Genomic DNA, 16,568 nt, shown 5'->3' on the forward strand with positions numbered 1-16,568 from the left:
AGACTCTCCAACCCTTTACGTTGGTAAATGTGCAATTAGTAAATTATGGGGGCACAAAATCCATGTGTACATCCCAATTGTAAGAAATGGGGTTATTAATTGGGAATGATACGAGTCCTTTACAAATAGGTTCACAATTGTCTCCTGAGAGCCAAGTTGTCCACTTTAGCACTTGACTCTCTCAGGTTAGCTAAGCAGAACAGTCCAGGCCTACTTGAGGGAGGTGGTGTGGACTAATAATCTCCATTTGCTGGCATGCAGCAACAGCACTCAATACATTATTGTCCAGTGAGTGCCTTTTTTTATTTTTTTTAAAGGAAAAGTACATTTATTATACACGTACACACTCCCCCGCTCCTCCCCTTGCTCCACATTACATTACAAATATATACATCATCTAGTCGAAAATACCTTTGACACCCTTATATCACATTTCACCCCTAGTGTGTGCAGACTTCCATAATTAAAATAGCTGCCACCTATACCAGATATGACATCACATCATAAGGGAGTGTTGTTTAAATAATGCAGGCCTACTGGCTTTGTCAAGGAGTCATCACATCAGTAAAACAATAATCATATGTTAGGCTTTATCATTAAAGCCAATGCCATCAAGGATCATATTAATGTGCGTTCATTATTATTATTATTATTAATAGTATTGCAATGTTTGTCTATTAACATTTCAATACAACATTATAAATAAAGCAGTGGATATCAAACAAACATAACATGTTAGTCTTTCTTTACATTGCCCAGGCCACATAATGTAACCTTACAACCAACCACAAAGGGTCTTTACACTCCAGAGTCAAGGAGCAAAAGCTCCAATTCCAAGAATAATTAACTCCACGGCAAGCCTTTCTCCAGAGGCGTCCTAAATTTGGCATGTTTATTAATCCTTCTTTGGGGGGCACCTGTACCTCATGCCACCTCCACAGCACATTGGCAAACTTTGTGTCCCTGGTGTGTTTGGGGCACCATGAAAATCCAGCCCCCTCCAAGTACATTCCAGGGCTCTCCTAGCTTGAGAGCATGTGTATTTGATTAACATGCTTATTACGGTAAGGCCATGGCCCCACACCCTGATACTTCTTTCATTGAGTGTCTTTGGGTGCTGTGGTCCCACCCAGAGCACCCAAATGCCAAGTTTGTTAGGGCAATGCAAGGAGTCCACTCCTGGCTAACCCCAGCCTGCTCCCCACCTGCACACTCACCTTCAGTGTGGTGCGTTGGAACTGCAATTCCTTCTGCAGCTCCCGGAGCAAGAGCAGCTTGTGTTCTGCTGCTGCCAGAAGCAAGAGCAGCAGTTTGTGGTTGGACCTATCCCAATCCCCACAGCAAGGACACCAGAAGCAGGGACGCAGCTCCCACACAGAGCTTCCTCTCCTCTTTGTTCTGAGTCCCAGAGATGGGATCCTGCTATCCACGGTAACTGCTCTCTGTTTTCATTGCACCAGCTCACTGGGCGCTGGGGCCCCCCAAAGGACAATCTTTATTCAGGGGAGGGGGCCTCACGCACCCCTGCACCCCTAGAGAAGATAATTAATTAATTATTTGCCGATCCCTGGACCCAGACCCACCCTCTGGAGAAATTCCTAAGGATATGGCATAGAGCCACGCGCTTGTTTTTCTTTGTAGGTAAAAGGTCAAAAGTTCAAATAAATGAGAATAACTTGGGCCCCATGGGGCCACTTTTAGGTTATCTTTGGTGTGTTTGCTCCTGGTAGTGAGCTCTAGCCACCAGGAGCCCTTTCAACAGACCAACTGGCCAATAAAATGCATAGCTTGTGTGGAGCTGATTATCCTTGCTCCTTGCACCAGCCTTTTCTCCTGTGTGGCTCCTGGTGCTTCTCTCCTGCTCGTAGTTGGGTGGGCATCTTGTGCAGTCCCTCCTCTACTAGCCAGCAGAACATCCTCCTACAAGCACTTCCGAGACGCAGAGCCTTCTGACTACCTTGCAAAGCACTTTGGATGGCAATGGAGTCCAGATCTTCCCCCCAGCTGACCCTCGGGGGCATAAGGGGGCCAAATGGAGACCAAGTCCTCAGCAGGGCATTAGGTGGCTTCCCTTCCAGCTGTCCATTATTCTGCTGTTGTTGCCTTCCAGTTCCAGGGTTGTCTTATCTGTCCCTCCCTTGTGCAGGAGTTTTTAAATGGGTGTTGAAAGTTCTAGATGACAGTCTCCTTCTTGGCTAATTCTAGGATGTTACATCATCCCTCCACCCTGTCCCAACCCTCCTGCACAGCATTCTGGGGCAATCCAATTTGGCGCCATCAAGTCTTCTCTGAGAAGAGCTCCTCTTTTGGTCTTGGCTGCACATATCGCTGCCAGATCCCTTCCAACTAAAATTTCAAAGGGGAGGGAGGGGTGTTCTCCTGTGTTGGCTCCAGATGTCTGGGCTTCCGCCTTTGTACACGGGGCCTTGGCTGATCCAGCCCAGGCATAGTGTGACAGCTAATTATCAGATGCAGATTTCCCCCACATCCCTTTCCTCTCCCAGGAACTGGCAATCAGACACTAGCTCCCTTTGGGTAGGGAGGACTTTATTTCTCTGAGGAGTAATTAACTTGGCCCGGTAAGTGGGATATAGGCCAGGAATCTAATCATGAGCTGAGCTAAAGAAATATGACAATTCTTGATGTCCCATAAGATGTATGTGTGTGTTATTGGAATCTGTAAAATCAAACTCTACATACATGTTTTTAATGCAGTTTGACACGCTGCTACACTGTGTAGGTCTAAGTGGAGTGAAACTGCACTCTAAGGCAGATTTCACCTATTTGCTTAATACAGCCAAAGCACTACACATCTCTCTCTCTCTCTCGCTCTCACTCACTCACTCACTCACTCACTCACCTCCCCCCTCCCCCCCCCCACACCCTCTCATCTTGAAAGGCAGACACTGTTGGTAACACTCGGTCCAAGTACTGTGTGGGACGCTCATGTAATAAGTCTCACCCACAGTAAAAGTCCAAGAAAACTGTCCTTGTTGTACTAAATGGGTAGAACTCATTTGCAGCACTAAAGAAGGTTATTTTCCTCATCTTCAAGGAAAGAACACAGTTTGGGAGTCTGGTGTGGATTCCACAGTGACTGTGCAGTGTAGGCTGAGGAACAGTGTCCAAGCTTCAGACAATTGCCTCGTATGTTAAATTAGAAATCTTTGAAAGGAGATTACAAAGCCGTTAAAGATTTGTGTTATGTTTGGGAGAAACTATTAAAAAAACCTCTAAAGATGGCATAACATTCTTTAACAGTAATGTTTTGGAATTCACAGAAAGAAATGTGCCAAGAAAATGAATTGAGTATCTCGACTAGGAAGGTTTTTACTTAGGACAAATGTTGGCAATAGAGCTGTAGGCTGAACGGTTTATTCACTCACTGGAATTCCCTGGGTTGGGAAACAGAAAAGGGTAGATGTGCTTCAGATGGTAGGGGTTTGAACGAGTGAAGCTTCCCCCTCTTGTAACCTTTCCTTCACAGCACCACAGCTATGCGTTTATCCCTATGAAGTAGGGGGTGGGACTGTTTTGCCTAACCGTTTCAGAAGTGGCTGATAGTCATGCAAATGTATGAAAGGCCCAATAGGAGGCAAGCAATTAAAAAATACACTGGGCAGGTATTTGCTCCTAAGCAGTGCCCCAGGATTTTACTTTTAGAAAAATTATCCATGGGGAAAACTTGTACTGTTCAGTGGCTTTCTAACCAGGTTGATTTGGTTTAATAATGCCTCCTCTACGTTTTTTCTAGTACGGAAAATATTCTAAGGCAAGCCAATGGTGTAGCCCCGGTCAGCTGGGTCACGGTTAGATCTTCAAGCCTGACTTCACGTTTTCTCTTCATCTACTTAGCTGGAATTTTCCATTTTTTCTACCTTTTTAGAAGTGTAAGATCTGAAGTACTGAGAAAAAACCTCTGCCTTTTGTTGCAATAGATTTCAGAGGACTCAGCCATCGAAAAGTCGATGCCTTTCCTCAGGTGGTGAACCGTTGTTCATGGATGGTGGCATCCCGTTTGTGAATATCCCTCTTACGGATGGACAGGTACTGGCGCTCGCTGCTTAGCAATGAAATAATGAGTGCTTGCTTTCAGATGCACAAAATATAGTTCCTGTGTTTTGTAATGTATGCAATGACACTTTTTTTTAAAATTGTTGTTCTTCTGCCATTGTTTTTTAGTCCAGTCTCTTAAATTTCTAAACCATCTGCAATCCAGACTTGCGTTGCCTTTGCTCCTTTTCCAAGGCCTACCACCTACAAGACTTCATTCACTGGATTATAGACACTGGAAAAGAGTGAAGGCATTGAAGTCCATGGCTTTAGTGATTAGATTACCAGAAAAACTAGCACACAGAAAATATTTTTTTCTGCCAGATGTTGGGAGCCCTGAACTAAAGAGAATTAACATGAGCTCTAGCTAAGTAATTTTGTACTTAATTGTACATCCACCCACTCCTCCAGCTCTTCCACGCCTTCTACTTTTTTATGTATATCTATCTTCTCCTTTTTTTTTAAACATACTTTTTATACGTAAGGAGTTCAGGTCTAGTTTTTCTCTGGTATGTTTTTTTTCTTCTTTTTTTTTTCTTGCGTGGTTGCCACTCTCTGTAGTCCTCTTGCATGCAGGGGTCAGTAGTGTGATGTTGACATCTTGCTTAGCTTAGTAACTGGTAATGTTGCTCTTTATGAACGTCTGCGGATGTGAAACTAATGTGGTGGTCAGTGAAGTCTTGTTATTAGTTTATCCCACTTGGTTGCCCTATATTTTTGCATTCTGAAAAAAATATATCCACGCTAACAGAATAGGAGTACAGAAAAGGATCTCACCAGCAATCAAATGGCGCAGTCTGGCATTGTCTCCTAGTTGCGTAAGTACATGATCATAATGTTGCTGGTTGCTTATATTCTTAAATTCACTACAGCGGTATCTTGAATTGTAAGTGGCGAAAAGAGATGGCTCATATGAAGCGGGGACATCCTTTCTATTGAAAGCCTGGCCGTGTGCAATTTTCTAGTAGTAGGTGAAGTACTCTTCGTTAAGAATGGGCTGCCTTTTTCTGGATGTCTGGTGTGTCATGTTGTGGTGTTTTTTCAGTGCATGTGCTGTTAGCTTTGAGTTCAACCCGGCATTATTGTACAAAATGTGTTCAGTAGAACCTCTCCTGCTGCCTTCTAGAATGTTTGCTTTGCTGGAGATGACATGGAGAAAATTGACGTGAAGTTGCTGGACAATGGTGCTGTACAGACGATTGAAAAATTAATCGTAAGTTTGAAGACCTGTTCTCCACACTTTATTATAAACTAAATGATTCTTAAAACTACTATTATATGGATGAGTATGCTGCTAAATGTATCACATTTCTATAAAGACATAGGATATTGTAACATACCTGCAAAGCTGGGTCAGATAGGTGCAATTTAATTTCCAGTCTGTATGTACTGTTTAAATTGGGATCTCAAGAATTATATTTGACTAGAGACAAGTGAGTTGATTGCACAGTTCGGGATATTTAGCTAAGCAATGAATGTTCCAGCTTTATCGTAGAGCATACTTTACACTCAAAATCAAAAGAATCCAGTCTCTAAAAGAACAAACATCACACATATCAATATTTGCCCCTGTAGTCTTCATATTGTGTTGTATTGCCCCTGGCCACAGTAATGATCCCTCCGTTTCCAAGCCTCTTCATTGTGTGGTATTACAAAGGTACATTGCACTCGGTCCTTCCTCTTCTGTGAACCTAAACATTCAAAGGTTAATAAACTTGCAGCACGGAACAGGATAAAGCTTTAATTTTTTCCAAAATCTGAACTGTATTTATTCCTTTGAGAAATTGGAGGCCCCTCCACCGCAGGGGCCTACATTCTAGCCCTGCCCAGTCCAGTGCTGCTGCTTCCCCTCTCAGAGGAGCAGTACTCCATGAAAGACCCTCTCTCCGAGGGGGCCCTGCCCACTCTCGAAATAGGCCTCGCCGACACTGCCAGAAAGAGAAATTACCTGTTTTGATACTCTTTACTCCAAGGGGACCGGTGTTAACGTGTCCCTTTATGATAGTTTATTACACATCAGGACTTGTTTTAGGCCAATGAATCTTTTGACCCAGTTGAGAGACACCTTAGGACGAGATAGCTGATCAATATGTCAATAATCTCATCAATATTTATCACAACAATACATTTCACTTTAGTCAAAGTCATTAATCAATTCAAGATTCTACCATGACCTTTCAGCCTGGAATAACCACACCTTGTTTAGTAGAATTTTATGAGTTTTATTCCCTATTAGTTACAGTCTAAAAGCAAATGCGTTAATCTCAACACCAAGAACCATAATAGCATAGTCACACTATTGCAACTTTGATAAGCTTTCATTAAGCGAGAATCACAAACATCAGTACATAACACGGCGTGAACATAGATCAATTTAGCAAAGTATCAATAACGCGTCAGTTCAACAAAGCATAATCTCGGTCATTTGTCTTTTTGCGTCAGTTTGATGAACACCTGTCCTAACCACTGATTAGCATTCGCATGTTGGGCTTCATGCAAAACAATTTAGAACACCAATTTGGAAAACATCTAGCTAAGGCCTCTGTCAAAACCAGCAGTTGGTACCTAGAAAGGAAAAGCAAACGGCCAAATTACAATTGCATTGTCATAATTACCCTCCAAAGTTTAGGTCAGCGCACAGGTTCAGACTTCGTCCTCAGGACTTCAGTCAAATCGCCATCAGTCAGAACTCGGCTCCGGGGCAAAGGGGCACTTTCCTCATAAGGAAGTAAAGTGTAAAATGGACAATTCTAAGGGCGAGGATGGTCTAAGTAAAACAATGTCACCAAACAGAGTGACAGAGTTTCTGGATAAAATCAATAGCATTCCCTACCTAATTCTAAATGACTCCCCGTGACATGTGTTTTTATCCCTTTTTCGTTGTACATTCCCCCAAAATTCTATTGGACGTTTGCTATACCCCACTATCTTTAACCTATCAAAATATACATTAGGTAATCCTACTCTTCACCCCATATTGTTTTACAAGTTTTTGATTGGTCTTCGTAAATGACGTCTTCAGAGGTGGTATGTCCGGTATGATTTCATCCTTCTGTAATTCTTTGCACATCTTTTGGTCACCAGTTCCATTGTCTTCACCGGTTTGAATGACCTTGTACATTACATTAATCTACATTGTTTCAATTCACTTTTAACATTTATTTTGCAAACGAGAAGAAGCGGTGGGAAACGGATCTAACATGGTTACATTCATCTTCCAAGTTGAAGAAAAAGAATAAGCAGGGTCATGGCCCCTTGTGAGTCAGCACACTGGAAAATAGAAAAATGCATTTAATGTGAGAACCAAGCAGCTAAGCTTCGGCTATTGCTAACTTAAGGCCTATGAGGATTTCAATACAGATTGAATAACGCAAATGTTAGTATAAACTTATTTAAACATAATATAAACACTTTGGTTATTATTATTAGTCTATGTATACATTGGTGGCCACTCATCGTGGTCACTATTCAAACGCGCGTCTGCGGCATCATCATCACACACTGATTCATAAACATTTCATGTTAATATAAATTATATAAACTACGCTCTCTCAGTCCCTCCTCTGATGACGTTCATCATCACACCTTTCCTTTAACCTTTCACTTCGATTTTTCACTTTACGCATAATGCGCATTTCAACATCTTGTCCCTTGTGTGAGCTCTCCCAGATTTCATTAAACATTTTCTCCCTTTCACTTTCCTCATTCCTTTTGCTTCTCTTTGTCCAATTTCTTTTGATGTTATCATTTATTTTGCATGCTCCCCATAATCCTAATAGACAGGCCAGAACAATGAATAGACCCCCTAATATTTTTGCAAGTACCCCATTCCAAATATTGCTAAACCAGCTCCCTACTCTGGCAATTCCCTTTCCAAATTTCTCCCACACTCCAGGTTCCTTCAAATCCTTTACATCTGCATTATTCTTAGGTAAGTTAGTATGCATACCTCTAATCTTTTTACTATTATCTGGTGTAAATGAGCAACAATGACGCTCGTTGAGCATCTTGCAGACCCCCCCCACTCTTTGCTTAAAGAATGTCTAAAGCAAGCCGATTTTGAAGAGTCATGGCTCTTTCCGCAGCAAGTTCAGTATCCATCAGGAGTATAGCCCCTGTAAAATTTGTCAGCATGTTATCCACAATAGTAGACAACTTTTTGAATCTTTATGGAGTTTAAGATCACCCCTACTGAAGGAATTATGGCTCCAAATATGTCTCCAACGACAGCAGCCGCTGTCTCTCTTTTTTGTCTAGCATGTTGTAATTCAGATGTTTTAGGTATTTGCTTTAAGTCATCAATCTGGTAAATCTTTGGGAAAACTATTCCCAAATAACATGTCCCATACCATCCCTTAGGGAGACGGTAATAAGCATTAAGTCCACAGATATAATAAATCCCAGGGATCGCTGGATCCTGTCCATTTAACATGAATGTCCATTTACTCTGAAACAAAAACACGTCTGCATTCACTCGTTCCCACAAATAAAGTGTCATGCTCAGATTTTGGCCTATATATACAAAGCCTTCCTACATGTAATGCATCTATAGCTAGTTTGCCTTGCGTCTTTATTGCCGTGTAAGCATAATCATTTGCATATGTGCGTTTTTCTAGCCCCTTTTCTAATCTTTCTTTCAATGCTTTGCGTCTATCATCTGTGTGATCTAAGAAGCTTTTCTCTACAGGTGTCAATAAGCAGGTCAGATTGTTGCGGTGTGCATAAGCTGTCCCAAATGTAAGCGTTGGTTCAAAGAAACCTCTCACTAATTTTATACTATGCTCCTTAGCTCATTTGTTCAGAAACTCAATCACAGGCACAAAAGAAAACACAACATCCAGATTTGAATAAAAGTATTGCACATGCTCTTGATTATAGAATCTTGTTAATAGCAAGCTACAACTTATCCCATAAGTTAGTGGAAGGCTATGGTAAGAGACCCCTTCTTGCACTGATGAAGGAATCTTTGTGCACACATAAAAGTTTGTCGCATCCATGGTCTCAACATACTCATTCAGCAAGCAATAGAAGACATTAGTAGAAAGTTCCCCCTTTGAGTTAGTTCCCTCATGCAAGTGTTTTGCATCCTGCTCAAACCTTTCCCACAGTGTTAATGTTGTAGTTTCAGGTTTTAAAGCATGGTTAGTCACTTTCTTTTCCAACCACGGCATTCCCACAATCACTCCCACAATTATTATTGCACGCACAATACCTAATATAAGACTCAACCAACCACACACCTTACCCTTCTTGTTACTACCTCTATTATAAGCCATGTCTGTAAAGAATCAGATAGCAGAACAATAATCAACTTGAGGACGATATAAAACTCTTTTCACTTTTTTTTTTCTTGATCAAAAGTCTTTCTCTCTGCGTGTGTTTACAGCGTTTCACTCACTCCAGGACCCCTTTGTCAAATCAGGTTAGCAGCTTGTCATAATCAAGTTCTCAAAGTCAAATCAGGTTATCAGTGTCTCATCCGGTAATTTAGAAGTCTCTTCTTTAGTTTTTCAGTTTTCGATTTTTAACAAAGTATTTTCTTTGAGTTACTTCAATTACCGTAGTATTGGCCTGGTACTTCTCGATCAAAACAGAATGCTAAGAATTCTTGTTGCCATTCAGATGTTGTTGCATATGCCCACTCAGGATCTGCGTACCTTCGATTTGCGATTCTTTTTCTTTTCAGTCTGCGTTCACCTTGCAATTCTCCTTCACTCAGGTCCTCTGTTCGGGATGTATCCGTTTCTTCTGTTATTGTTTCACCTGGTACGCTTCTTGCTTTTGCAGCCTGTTTCTCTGGCCAGGTATCTCCCTTATGCGTCTTCTTCCTGCTTGTCTTTTCAGGACGCTGAACAGTACCCTCCTCTTGTAATATGGGGTTTTCTCTTGATGGACCTGCAACTGGCTCAGGGGATGCCGGTGTAATTTGATCTCTTTCTACTATTTCGCCTTCTTCTTCCTCTTCTTCTGGATCTGTAACGGGTTCAAGTTCTAACCCGTATCCGTCTGCTTCTGGGAGAACTTCTCCTTGACTTAGTTCTCCTACTGCCTCTACTGAGATACGCACACTGTCAACTCTCCCAAACTCGTTTACTGTTTGAGGGACAAGGCTGTTCTCAGGGGGCTCTACTGCAGTCTCAGTTCTCTCTTGGCAATTTTCAGGCCCTAAGACTTCCCTCTCTGGAACCGTTGAGTCGGAAACTTCAACTTCCTCATCAGTTGGACAGGTTACCTTCTTTGTGTGGCTGGCATGTATCCAGTTTGGAACGCCTGCACAATTCACAGCAGTGGCTGTTGTCAGGATTACTTGATATGGCCCCTTCCAGCGCGGCTCCAAACACGACTTTCTCACGTGCTTCTTGACGACCACCCAGTCACCGGCTTGCAGGGTGTGACCTGGATCACCGATCGGTGGCAATGTGTTAGCTTCCACCTGGTGAGAAAAAGAGCGAATCACATCAGCTAAGCCTTTGCAGTAGTCCAACACCATATCATCCGTGATATTCACAAGAGCATTTGCAGGTACTGCGGGCAGCCTCATAGCTCTACCCATAAGGATCTTGTGTGGTGATAGTCCTGTCTTCTTATCAGGGGTGTTCCTCATTGACATCAGCACTAAGGGCAATGCATCTGGCCATTTCATATTGGTAGCTGCGCACATCTTCGCCATTCTCAATTTTAAAGTACCATTCATTTGCTCTACTAATCCTGATGCTTCGGGACGGTAGCTACAATGCAGCTTCTGTTCGATGTCTAATGCAGCTCACAAGAGCTTAATCACGTCATTGTCGAAGTGTCTGCCCCTATCTGATTCTATAGAGACCGGAAACCCGAAACTAGGTATTAGTTCCCTAAGCAGCAGCTTTGCAACCGTGAGACTGTCATTTCTACGTGTGGGGTAAGCTTCAATCCAGTGGCTGAAAACACACAATCACCAACACTCACTTCAATCCTCCACAAACGGGCATTTCAATGAAATCCATTTGCATCTTGCTAAATGGCCCACCAGCTCTCCCTATGTGGCTCAAAGTTACCACAGTCCCTTTTCCAGCATTCATCTGTTGACAGATGATGCACCTGTGACAGGTAACCTCTGCGGCATGTCTGAACTTTGGGTTAAACCAATCGATTTTGAATGACCTGATCTTTGCATCTCTCCCAAGATGAGCCTGTCCATGATAGAGCCTCGCAAATTGTGACAGAAGACTGTTTGGCAAAACTAATTTCCCCTCTTCTGAGACCCACAAGTCATCAGCCCTTTGTACACATTGCATTCTCTGCCAGGAGCGTTTTTCCTCTTTGCTAGCACGACCCTGTAGTGTCTTTAGCTCATCTAGTGTATCGACCACCCTTCATGCAAGGTTCAGGCATGTGTCATTTTCAGTTTGCGGTAACAATTCCCACTGATCCTTGAACGATATACAGTTCAATGCGCAAAATTGGCTCTGCCACTTGTGCGGAATACACTCTCTCGAGCCAGGAAGCTTCGATGATACCAGCTATGGTACATACAGCGTAACCGGCTCTCAGCATTCCGACTGAGTCTCTCAAACAGGATCCATCAACAAACATAATGCAATCATTTTCTTTTAACTGCGTATCTTGAATATCAGGTCGGGGCTTGGTACATAGTTCTGTTACCTCAAGACAATCATGTTCCACCTCCTCTTCGTTATTAATCTCGGTATTCTCAACAGGAAATAGAGTTGCAGGGTTCAATACAGTACATCGCTTCAATGAAACATTAGGTGACCCCAATATAATTGTCTCCTATCTGGTAAGACGGGAATTTGTCATGTGCTGGGTTTTGGTTCGAGTCAACAAAATCTCAACTGAATGAGGAACCATTACTGTCAAGGGATGTCCCATCACTATGCCTTCACACTGCGTGAGGCTTTGACCAACTGCTGCAACTGCTCGCAAACAACCCGGTAAGGCTGCTGCAACGGGATCCAAGGTAGCTGAAAAATAAGCTACAGGGTGGTTTGCACCTCCATGGACCTGTTAGGACAGACAAAGAACAAGCATCACGTTCATGACAAAACAGCAGAAACGGCTTCGTATAATCAGGCATACCCAAAGCTGGTGCTCTGCACATGCACTCTCTCAATTCCATGAATGACTCAAGCTCTTCCTTGGATAAAGCTATGGTATACGGCTCATCCTTAATCTCTTTGCCTGTCAGCTTTATCAATGGTTTTGAGATAATCGAGAAGTTGGGTATCCACTGGCGACAGTAGCCCACCATTCCCAAAAACATCCTGACATCTCTCTTGGTTGTCGGAGGGTTCATTTGCAAAATAGCAGTCTCCCTTTCCTTCGATATTCTCCTGGACCCTTTCTCAATCAAGTGTCCTAAGTGTTTCACCTCTTTCTGACAGTACTGCAGCTTCTTTGGCGACACTTTGTCCGTTCTTTCCCAAATGATTCAGTAAGGCAATTGTATCATATTTACAGTCATCTTTTGTCCTGGACGCAATCAGCAATTTGTTAATGTACTGTACTAGAGTTGAATTGAAAGGCAGTACTAGGGATTCTAAGTCCTTTTTCAATATCTGATTGAAGATGGACGGTGATTCAGAAAACCCTTGAGGAATTCTGCACCAACTGTACACTTTGTCCAGGAATTTGAAACTGAATAAAAACTGTCTGTCTTCATGAAGACGTATTGAAAAGAAAGCTTGTGACCGGTCTAACCACTCATTCAACTGTTGTACCGTAAAACCTTGCAGTGAAATGTTCCCTGCATGCATCATCGGCGACTGTGAAGCATTCGTACTTATTGTTTGTGGGGTTAACACCCCTAGCCCTGCCTGTCTCATTGCTTTCAACGGTGCTTCAACTGGGCTAAGGTCTATCAAAGACCTTGGTTTTTCAACCGCTCGTTCTCCTGGGGCCATTAACTGAGGGGTTCCTATGGACCCCCCTCTTAGCACATCTTGGGCTATTACTCCCTGATCACATACACCAGGCTTACCTTGTGCATACAATGGCACCGGTGGACCAACAGTAATTGGCAATGATATTGCAGCTGGTGTCTGACCTGGTCCCAAACCTCGTGGAGCAGCTACTCCAAAGGTCTGATCCAGTGAAGCCGGGGCAGGCATTAATGGAGGTCCAGCTGCTGGGTTATATCCCAGTATCAGTTGTGGCTGCGGCTGGGGCAGCAATTGCGGAGTTGACTCAATCTGCACTAACCTCGATTTTGTATATATCGGGTCTGGCGGCACTGTCGGATTTGTAGTAGTCTCTAGTACCGGGACGTCTGGATAGATTCTCTGTATCTGCGGTGGAGGTTGCAACTGTATCTGCATGTCTGGCGCAGTGGGTACACTGACACCATTCTGTATCAAAGCTGCATCACTAGTCTGTGCTGTATCAGTAACTCCCTTCTCCTGCGTCTGGTTCCCAGGATCCGTACTAGTGCTCGGGACATTATCGCTTACCGCATAAGGTGGCGGGTGATCATGTAATATCCGATCCATAAATTCTTCATCATCTGAATCATCTTCTTCCCAAGGTCTCTTAGTTTCTTTAGGCTTACTAGAGTCTTTGTCTGTTTTACAGGTGGCTTTCTTTCCCTGCGTCTCATCTCCATGTTTAATAGCTGGGAATAATTTTAATCCATCAACTATTCCCAGTCTCCACATTTTGCTTTCATTATCCCATCTACCTTCCGCATAAGTCTTATCTGCCATTTTAATCTTCTTTGAAATTTCTTTTGTCTCTGTTTAAGGGCCATTAAATCCCAAATCGCTAAAGCCTCATACTGAGCTGGCCTCAGAGGTGGTTTTTGTACACTTAACATCCACCTTAAATTTTCTAGAACTCTCGTATTGAACGTCCCATGTTCTGGGAATGCCAAACATCCCTCCTTTTTTGTCAATTTGCGCCACTGTTTCATCCATAAACAAGGCGCAACACCTTTTTCCTCCATAACTATATAAGCCGGAGTTCCCTCAGGCGGTGTAGGCTCCCCTTCACTCGCCATAATGTATGCGTCTCCTTTCAGAGCACTCTTTAAAGCCTTGACAAAATTCATTTTTACGTTTTCTCTTATTTGTATTTAATCAGAAAGTGACTTTTGTTCCCAGGACACTCTTCTCCCACCTTTCTCAACCTATTGCCTCTCACGGACGGCAGCCAATTCATGCACAACCCCTCTCGGCAACTGACCTATCTCAGTGCGGCACTACTGACGTCACACTCACACACTGCAGCTGACAAAGTCTTGCGGCTTGTCCACCCCTCACTGGATTTACACTGCACTAATGCAAAAATTACCGCGAGCACCTTCAACAACAACACAAATTTGCCGGTTTACTACAGGAATGGTAACACATTCGCTTCAGAACTTTACAGAGATTTCACTTGAAGCCTCGGCCGCTACTCTCTCCTTCTTAGTTCCCGCACCCGCAAGCAGAATTCGACCCGCAAATCCTACTCTCGACTTGTCAATGGTTCGTCCTAGTGCACTTTAGAACTTGCCAAATCTCCATCGAAGGTTTCATACATACAATTTGACTCAAACTCGACCTGTCAACCACGCCCGGTTGACCTATTAAACCGCACAAATTACAACATAAACCCAAGTGTCTCCCACACTTCATCAATATACTCCGGAGTCTTAAACCACGATGGGTCCGTACATGAACAACCAACCACGTGGATAATTTTGAGCACAAAGCGCCACACTCCTATGAAGTACGCCGACTTCCCTACTCTCATACTGCGGAGTACGCCCACTCCTACTAAAAGAACATTACCTGGCCTAAATACACACAAACTTCACAATTCACCTGCAAAATGCATAAGCTGAGCAAGCGCAAATCCTACACCACACATACTATGACGCCGAGAACATCCCGAACTCACTTAGGCAGGCTCCGAGATCCCGGGAAAGTCATGGTGAATTTAGAAACACATCATACCTCCAATTTGCATTATCTCAGAAAAACAATTTAAACAATAATTCTCCGTCCTAGGGACCCAAAGGGCCAAACCGTCGCTCTGCTACCAGAACTGTTAACGCGTCCCTTTATGATATTTTATTACACATCAGGACTCATTTTAGGCCAATGAATCTTTTGACCCAGTTGAGAGACACCTTAGGACCGAGATAGCTGATCAATATGTCAATAATCTCATCAATATTTATCACAACAATACATTTCACTTTAGTCCGTCATTAATCAATTCAAGATTCTACCATGACCTTTCAGCCATGAATAACCACACCTTGTTTAGTAGAATTTTGAGTTTTATTCCCTATTAGTTACAGTCTAAAAGCAAATGCGTTAATCTCAACACCAAGAAACATAATAGCATAGTCACACTATGGCAACTTTGATAAGCTTTCATTAAGCGAAAATCACAAACATCAGTACATAACACGGCGTGAACATAGATCAATTTAGCAGAGTATCAATAATGAGTCAGTTGAACAAAGCATAATCTCGGTTGTTTGTCTATTTGCGTCAGTTTGATGAATGCCTGTCCTAACCACTGATTAGCATTCGCGTGTTGGGCTTCATGGAAAACAATTTAGAACACCAATTTGGAAAACATCTAGCTAAGGCCTCTGTCAAAACCAGCAGTTGGTACCTAGAAAGGAAAAGCAAACAGCCAAATTACAATTGCATTGTCATAATTACCCTCCAAAGTTTAGGTCAGCGCACAGGTTCAGTCTTCGTCCTCAGGACTTCAGTCAAATCGCCATCAGTCAGAACTCCGCTCCGGGGCAAAGGGGCACTTTCCTCATAAGGAAGTAAAGTGTAAAATGGACAATTCTAAGGCCGAGGATGGTCTAAGTAAAACAATAAGTCACCAAACGGAGTGACAGAGTTTCTGGATAAAATCAATAGCATTCCCTACCTAATTCTAAATGACTCCCTGTGACATGGGTTTTTATCCCTTTTTCGTTGTACATTCACCCAAAATTCTATTGGACGTTTGCTATACCCCACTATCTTTAGCATATCAAAATATACATTAGGTAATCCTACTCTTCACCCCATATTGTTTTACAAGTTTTTGATTGGTCTTCGTAATTGACGTCTTCAGAGGTGGTACGTCTGGTATGATTTCATCCTTCTGTAATTCTTTGCACATATTTTGGTCAGCAGTTCCATTGTTTTCACCGGTTTGAATGACCTTGTACATTACATTAATCTACATTGTTTCAATTCACTTTTAACATTTATTTTGCAAACGAGAAGAAGCGGTGGGAAACGGATCTAACATGGTTACATTCATCTTCCAAGTTGAAGAAAAAGAATAAGCAGGGTCATGGCCCCTTGTGAGTCAGCACACTGGAAAATAGAAAAATGCATTTAATTTGAGAGCCAAGCAGCTAAGCTTCGGCTATTGCTAACTTAAGGCCTATGAGGATTTCAATACAGATTTAATAACGCAAATGTTAGTATAAACTTATTTAAACATAATATAAACACTTTGGTCATTATTATTAGTCTATGTATACATTGGTGGCCACTCATCGTGGTCACTATTCAAAC

The 16,568-nt window shown here is 42.6% G+C and overlaps 1 protein-coding gene across 1 annotated transcript in view; it reads left to right on the forward strand.

Moving 5' to 3' along the window:
- LOC138266913 (borealin-2-like) overlaps positions 1 to 16,568 on the forward strand; it is a 93,753-nt gene that overhangs the window by 63,838 nt on the left and 13,347 nt on the right. The window contains exons 8-9 of the mRNA XM_069215658.1: positions 3,939 to 4,047; positions 5,180 to 5,266. Of these exons, the coding sequence (XP_069071759.1) occupies positions 3,939 to 4,047; positions 5,180 to 5,266 (196 nt within the window). The remainder of the gene's footprint in view (positions 1 to 3,938; positions 4,048 to 5,179; positions 5,267 to 16,568) is intronic.

This window comes from Pleurodeles waltl, chromosome 12, assembly GCF_031143425.1.
Source record: "Pleurodeles waltl isolate 20211129_DDA chromosome 12, aPleWal1.hap1.20221129, whole genome shotgun sequence".
Taxonomy (NCBI): domain Eukaryota; kingdom Metazoa; phylum Chordata; class Amphibia; order Caudata; family Salamandridae; genus Pleurodeles; species Pleurodeles waltl.